General features: G+C 42.4%; 1 protein-coding gene across 1 annotated transcript in view; it reads left to right on the top strand.

Moving 5' to 3' along the window:
* Nucleotides 1–8,199, top strand: part of SULF2 (sulfatase 2) — a gene marked incomplete at its 3' end in the record, with an annotated part of 114,662 nt that overhangs the window by 90,762 nt on the left and 15,701 nt on the right. The window contains exons 6-7 of the mRNA XM_015410906.1: nt 1,261–1,411; nt 4,820–4,995. Of these exons, the coding sequence (XP_015266392.1) occupies nt 1,261–1,411; nt 4,820–4,995 (327 nt within the window). The remainder of the gene's footprint in view (nt 1–1,260; nt 1,412–4,819; nt 4,996–8,199) is intronic.

Here is an 8,199-nt window from a genome sequence, read left to right as displayed (position 1 = left end):
AGACAGCAGCCATCTTACAAACACAGGTAACTGCCAGTCTGTGAGGAGTCTGAAATCACAGCTTCCACAGCAAGAACCTGGGTCTGGCAGACCGTGCTCTGAAGCGCTAACTGCTACACCTAGGGTAGCCAACCTCCAAGTGGAGCCTGAAGATCACTGGGTATCACAACTGAACTCCAGACAACAGATCCCTTCCCCCCCTGGAGAAAATAACTGCTTTGGACGGTGGCCTCTGTGGCATTCTATTCAGCTGAGGCCTCTCCCATCCCCAAACTCTGGCTTCCTTACACTGGCTTCCTTAGACACAGAATAGCCAGAAATTCTCCAACCTGGATCTGGCAACCCTAGTCAGGACTGGCCCCAATGATTTCCTCACAACAGCCACTGAGGGGAAAGTTAGTCGCACACAGGAGGCAAGCAGGAGAAGCGTCTTCACCATGAGAGAAGCCATTTGCAAGCAATTCTGACAGGGCACAGTGGCTGAAGGGGGAGAGGAGTAGACGCAGCACCCGGCCAATGGTACGTGAGTACTCTTGAGTGGCGGCTGGTGGGCCAGTGGCTGAGGGAGCGCATTTCAAAGCCAATGGGAGAGCTGGAAAGTGCCACTCCACTTCACAATTATATATAAGGAGAGAACCGGCCCTCATAACAAATGAGTTAAGATGCCTCTGGTTTAAACTATGGTTAGTATGATTGTCCAAGTGCAGACTACTGAATTAACAATGGTCAGTTAGGGTCTGTAAAAATAGGATTTGAAGTTGGCTTAATAACTACAGTTTCATGGTTTCTTTTAATGTACAAATGCGGGCACCCTGGTTACATCCCGATCTGTAGCATTATACACTGCTGAGGTTTCTCCCCTCCCCAGCTTCACCCCCCTGTTGAGAATTGAGCCATTGCAATTCACTTTTTTAACTTCAGTTTTTATTTCAAAAGCAAATAAATGCATAAATCAAACAGGATGTTGGCCAGTCGCAAATTAATTTGACAATAGGACCTGGTGGTACCCCTCCCACTTTGATATGTGGTGCATCTACTCTGCACCCTACGCAGAGTACAAATGTACACCAAATGTGCATGAAGCTTAGAGGCTTACTTTTAGAAAATGAGGGATTCGTAAGGTCTGTGCCCAGTACCATGTTTTATGTTTGTGTATTTTCTATGCAGGATCTCTGAATCCATCTATAGTATTGGTAAAACAGTGTGAGCATAAGGGATATGTATGTTTTGTTGACATTTATTCATTACTTTTTTCTCTAGCACGCCCAGTTACAACTATGCACCAAACCCAGACAAGCATTGGATCATGAGGTATACTGGACCCATGAAACCTATTCACATGGAATTCACCAATATGCTACAGCAGAAACGCCTTCAAACTCTTGTGTCTGTAGATGACTCTATGGAGGCGGTAAGACCTCTCATCCCATTCCCCAAGCCTTGCTGTGGTAGTCCATCCAAGATGTGAGTTCAGATTTGCAAACACTAAACATAAACTGCATAATCCCAAGACTGTCAACTTTTTTTATATAAGACTGAGTCTCTCCGGGCAGGTTGGTAGCATCAGCTACTAGAATTTTAAGAACAATATAATATCCCCAATAGCCACTGTGGTGCAACTGATACACACAGATTTAAAACAATATGGGAAAGGGAAGCTCTGTATTCTCCATGCAGAATTTAGAGACTAATCGGCCATTGCTTATTATTTTACTGCAACCTTGGTGAGCCCACCTAGAAATAAAAGCTATTTTGATATTGAAGTGGAGGTTCTTCATTAGAACTTAAATTGTGTAAATAATCTTATTGATTATCACTTCGGGTTTCACGGTGCAGGGTGCAGTTTAGGACTGGCGAAAACTGCTGGGAGTTTGGGGTAGGGTGGAGGTGGGGCTGTTGTCAGTCCTTAAGCCTTCAAAGCACTTTTCCCCAAGAGATCACAGTGCCAGTAGGTAGAAGTTGCTTTGGAGCTTTCTGTCTAGCTAAGCCATCATTCTCATGTGCATGTAGTAGGTAGAGTGGACTCCAAAATTTCTTTTCGCCAGGCAAGGTGTGGTCGCTCAGAAATTAAGCATACATTTTGTATGCTAAAAGGTCAACCTCAGACATCTCCAGTTTGAAAAGAGATGGATTTTATGGCTGGGGAGATCTCTGCCTGAGAATTTCCAGATCAGCTGCCAGTTTAGTATAAAGCTGCTTTGTAGGTTATCCATAGATTGGCAGTTAGCTCGAAATCGAGTCTGCGACATATGATATTAGCAAGTAACAATCTCACAGTGCTAGCTAGCTGTGCCTCTGAACGGAGGCAGCATTCATCCCAGCCAGTTCCTTTAGTGAAAATTGATGTGCTTGTTTTTAAGCCTCTAAAGCTGCCCATCTTAACATGGAGGTGAAACAATTTATTGCTTCTAATCACCAGTTGTTGGTGTAGGGTTTTTTTTTAAAAAAGCATGTTGTTAGTGATTTAAGCATCCTAAAAAGGTGAGGTTAAGATTATATAAAGGCCCTGCATCAGTCTGCTAGTGATTATGATGATTACCATTATTGCTGATTGGTGGTTTGCTCAGGGAAGATATAATCTCTCTCAAGTGTTACTGCATGCACATGGAGAGGGGGGCCATCAGTGGTGTAACTTGCCTAAAGAGATGGGTTGATTTATTTTTAACCCCAAGTGAGCTAGCTGGAATTGAACTTGTAATTACAAGGAGCCTTGATGAGTTTTAAAAATCCATTCAGCTAGTCAAACTTAACCTCATGCTTTTTGTCACAAGCACATTCCCAGAATAGTTGTGTCTTGACCTGCTTTTCTAAATCAAACAAGGAGGTATCTGGGTCACCATAATATGTCTTCGTTTTCACACTTTACTTCCCAAAGACAGATTTTTAAGGAAGGAAGCATAGATTCATGTCTGCATTTTGAGGGGAACATATGATTTACCCACTGTGCATTAACCAAGGGGGAGAAAAAAAACTTCTGCCATAACTCTATAATAAACACAGTCAGCTGTTAACTTTTGTGAGCTAGTTACAGTAAGTTGTTCTCCTTCAGACCGAATGAAAGCCATACTGGCTTTAGAATTTTTAACCTTGTTATGTTCCTTGTGGGTTAAGGATGGATACATGCTTCATTTTAAGTAACCTGAGTTCATTGGTTTACTAGAAGATCCATTTTGTGATCCACCCACCTTACAGGGTGTCTGTTGTGGGGAGGGAAAGGGCTGCTCTGAGACTCCAAGTGAAGGGCGGGATATAAATCCAATCTCTTCTTCTCCTCTTCTTCTGAGAGTACTATATTTTAAGAGCTGTTTCTTGATGACTGTACAGGTGTTAGCCAATTGGTACTGTGCATAGAATAGCTGGCTTCTGCCTCATACTTGCAGAACTAAGATCTCATTCCTGGAAAGAGAAAGTACACTTGGACTGAGTGTCATGAGAACACTTGCAGTTCATTCCTGCCATCCTACGCATGTTAGGTTTGCCTTCACCCTTTCAGTATTATAACTACTTTTGGCTTACTATTAAGTCATGTGGACTGTAGTGCAAGAAGCTGCTGTCAAGATACAGCCTCGTTTATCTTGTTTTCTTTTAAGTTTATCGAACTCATGTGACCCCAGTAAAACAGCTATTAAAGGTAAAGATTCCCTTGCTCGAAAGCCAGTCGAATCCGACTCTAGGGTTGCGGTGCTCATCTCCGTTTCAAAGCTGAAGAGCCAGCGTTGTCCAAAGACGTTTCCGTGGTCATGTGGCCGGCATGACTAAACACCAAGGTGCACGGAACACTGTTACCTTCCCACCGAAGTGGTACCTGTTTATCTACTTGCAATTTCTTGCTTTCGAACTGCTAGGTTGGCAGGAGCTGGAACTAGAGATGGGAGCTCACTCAGTCATGCGGCACTCGGGTCTCGAACTGCTGAACTACTGACCTTCCACAGCCTGCAGTTCAGCATCTTAACCACTTGAGCCACCGCAGCTATTACATGGCTTCTAATTCCCCTCCAAGCCCAATTCAAGGTGTTGATGTTAAACTTTAACCTACAAGGCTTGGGATTGGAGTATCTGGAGGGCTGTCTTCTCCTATACATTCCTGCTCAGCTACTAAGATCACAGGGAGAGACTCTCTTCACTGCCCCCATCTACCAGAGAAGCTGGGTACACGAGAGAGGGCCTTTTCCATGGCAGCTGCATGGTTATGGAGCAACTTCCCCAGGGAGGAGTGCCTGGCCCTCTTGCTTTTGACCTTTAGGAGGCAGCTGAAGACAGTTTCATTCAGGAGGGTATTCAATTAATTTTAGTTCTTCTGCCTACTGGTAGCCTTAAATTTTTGATTTAAAATTAGTGGCTTTATGTATTTTATTGTGCTTTATTGCTGTTTATATTATAAGACACCTTGAATTCCTGTAAGGTAGAAATGCGGCTCACAGATATTTTAAGTATTTTTTTTTTAATTGCCCAATAAAAAAGGGGGAAACGCCAAAAAGACAGAAGATGTAATGTCAGGATTCTGAAAGACCTAATCCTGTTCAGGCACTTAACTTACTTTTTTTTTAAGTTTTCTTTTTTTGTTCGCATACATAAGTTGTTCATGCACTTTGATAAGTAGACAGGGTCTGAAATGTCCTTTGGTTTGGAAAGTTCTCTGAGCAAATTTAATTTCTGATGCAATAAGAATAGTAGTTGCCCGTTGTTGCCCCCTCGTTAAGACAGTTTTAAGTTTTATTTTTCACTATCCTTGGGTCTTAATACCTTGTGCATAATCCTGTTGTTTTTTTAAAGAAAAAATAGGAATGTTATGTTTCTATTCATTCTCTTTTGTTTTCAGATCTATAATACATTGATTGAAACAGGTGAACTGGATAATACATATGTAATATATACTGCAGACCATGGCTATCATATTGGACAATTCGGGCTGGTGAAAGGAAAATCCATGCCTTATGAATTTGACATCAGAGTTCCTTTTTATATTCGTGGTCCTAATGTGGAGGCAGGATCCTTGTAAGTTCATGGAGTTTATAAGATAACTATCTTCTTGGTTCTGCATGGCCTTTGTAGGGGTTTTTTTGGTTTGTTTTTTTACCTTGACCTATTCACAGTCTTTCTTAAAGTTTGATGACACTAAAACCAATATTCTTTGCTGCTTAGAAATTTTAGGAGACATATTAGGATAGTTTGGCATTCAATTGATTTTGCATTTAAATCCCAGTATAGTAGAGGTGGGCATGAACCGGAAAAAACAGAGGTTCATCGAGGTTTGTGATTCAGGGTTTTCATGAACCATGAACTTCCACAAACTTCTCCATTGTACGAACCACTCCATTGTACGAACCAATCTTCAGGAAGTTCGTGGGGCTGCAACCCCACCTGGAAGTGAGCTCCAAAGGCTTTAAATGGTTTCCGAGGCAACCTCTGGGTTGGGCTGGCCTAACTGAGCTCCCAGAGTGAGCTCACTTCTGGGTGGGGCCTTCCCATATAAGGGCCTGCCCATGTAATGGTATATAAGGCCTATAAAAGCCTTCAGAGCTCACTCTGGGAGCTCAGTCGAGTCAGGCCACCTGGCTCAACTGGGCTCCCAGAGTGAGCTCCAAAGGAGAAGAAGATTGGATTTATACCCCGCCCTTCACTCGGAGTCTCAGAGTGGCTTACAAACTCCTTTCCCTTCCCCTCCCCACAACACCCTGTGAGGTAGGTGGGGCTGAGAGAGCTCTCTCGAGAACTGCCCTTGAGAGAATAGCTCTGAAGGAACTTATGACTGACCCAAGGTCACACCAACAGCTGCATGTGGAGGAGTGGGGAATCAAACCCGGTTCTCACTCTCAGAGCTCAGTCGGGCTAGCCTGACCAGGAAATAAGCTCCCCCGCATTGCCTGGGGAGTTAATTGATCAGTGCCAGGCTGTCTGGCCCGACGAAGGGCCACAACTCACTGAAGCAAAACATAGTGAGTCGTGGATCGCTTTGTCAACAAAGCAGTTACCCAAAGCAGCTACTCACTACACACGAAGTGGCATGAGTCATGACGACTTTCGCTTCGTGTGCTGCTTCGTGCCCATCCCTGCAGTCACTGTTCCCTCTAAGCTGAGTTAGTGTGAGCTAGCTCACAGTTTTTTAGCCTCCAGCTCACACATTTTTGTCTCAGCTCAGGAAGGATGGCTCCAGTGCAAACTAATTTTTGCATGCAGCCAAATTGCTCGCCCACAACTTTAATGCCAGGAGCTCACAAAGTAGATTTTTTGCTCACAAGACTCCACAGCTTAGAGGGAGCATTGCCTAAAGTGTAGCCATTAATGCCCTGGGAGGCCTCTGTTCCTCGTGCACTAAAAATTGGATAAAAATAACAACATTGCAGAAGGTTGCTGTAAGGCTAAATGAAATAAAGATTATTAAACACTTTGTGCATTAAACTCTCAGAACAGATTGCTGGTTATGATACATGTGGTAAATCATTGTTTCCTTTTTTGGGGGGGAAATTATATATTGTTTTAGGGTGACAAAATAACCACAAATCTTTAGAATGAATGCTTAGTTATGATAATAAAATTTCATAAGTCTTAATTCCCTTTCTCTTCCCTCTGCCAATTTGAGTTTGGATAATATTCATTCAGTGGGGTTCCCAGATTTTATTTTTTTTTAAAGGCAGTTTAAAGCAGTAGAAGAGCTGCTTTTTATTCCCCACTTCTTTCTACCTTAAGGAGTCTCAAAGCAGCTTTCAATCACCTTCCCTTCCCCTCCCCACAACATCTCCCTTTTAAGGTAGGTGGTTCTGAAGGAGTTCTGAGAGAACTGTGACTGACCCAAGGTCACCCAGCAGGATGCCTGTGAAGGAGTGGGGAATCAAACCCATTCTCCAGATTAGAGTCTGCTGCTCTTAACCACTCTACCACACTGAGCAAGTTAGGTGAAAAAGAGGGAGGGAGAAGGTATGCTTTCTACAGAGCATCTAAGGAACATTCCACATCAGGCTTCCTAGACTCTTTTTACAAAAGAATGCCTTGTCTGGCAAAACCTCCTCTCTGTCAAGCTGTATATTAGTGTAGGATGATCAGCAGATTCCATTGACATTTTTACTTCTGCATACAATAATACTCCTTTCTTGCAGTATTAGGAAGCAGCAATGGAGCTCAAAGGGTATTTACATTGCAATATCCCCATACATGATATAGTTACAAGCTACCCCTTCAACACAGGTGTTGGGGGAAAACTTGTCCAAAATCCTGCATATCATTATGATGAAAGGCACAGTCCTTCAACTAAGTTCCAGACTAAGCCATAATGTTCCTAAGTAATAATATTGTATAACGTTCACTGCCTTAGTGTATCACTGTCATCTGATGTTAATTAATTAATACAGTGAAATCCCTGTTCTCGTCTCTTAAGAGAAACCCATGCAATATTTACTTGATGTTCCATTTACCCTCCTCCCTGCCAAATAAAGACACAAAAGGGTCTCCTTGGTTTCTCCTTTGAGATTAAACAGTTACAAGCAGTTTGTCAGTGACGTACAAGAATACAGAGCACGACTGTTAATTAAAATGGTAGCTTTGATCAGCTGAGAAATTATGTAAATATACTTTCTAAGTAATTATTTTAATAGCAAATATTTGCAATGAAGCAATTATTTTGGACACAGTGCCACAGTATGCAAACTTTAATGCATACCAGTATGCATACATTAACATAATTAGCACTTACATTTTCCCACCCTTAGCTTCTGTTTCCTTTTTGTTTACTGAAACGATCTAAGGAAGCAAGATTAAGAATGCTGCAAAAATGCCATTTTTAAAAATAAGTTGATAATGTATTCCTTGAATTTCAAACAAGTGCATTGCAGCAGAGTAGACAAGAAATACAAAATGCCCAGATAGGGGTGATTTGAAGGATAGTTCAAAAGCATATAGAGATTATTAGAAGTTATGAGTACTCAGGAGATAGCCAGGAGTTTTTTAGCTGTGTCATTCTGTCTCCTCCTGGAAAGCTACAACGCATCTCCCCCTAACCTAGTATTCCCCCTGATTACCTACAATCATGCCCTTGTACAGCCTTACAACAGAGGCAAATTACAAACCTACCTGGGGCAGCTGAATTCCAGGGATTCTTGCCGTTCCAGAAATTGTGCTTGTGTCCAGGTTCCCATGCTGCTTCTGGCACAGCTGGTTCCCTGCATGAATTGAGAAAACATATCAAACATTTACAGAACACTCTTT

This window comes from Gekko japonicus, unplaced genomic scaffold (assembly GCF_001447785.1).
Source record: "Gekko japonicus isolate JY-2015 unplaced genomic scaffold, Gekko_japonicus_V1.1 scaffold125, whole genome shotgun sequence".
Taxonomy (NCBI): Eukaryota; Metazoa; Chordata; class Lepidosauria; order Squamata; family Gekkonidae; genus Gekko; species Gekko japonicus.
The sequence above is the reverse complement of the archived record's forward strand: the minus strand, read 5'-3'. Positions and strand labels throughout refer to the sequence as shown.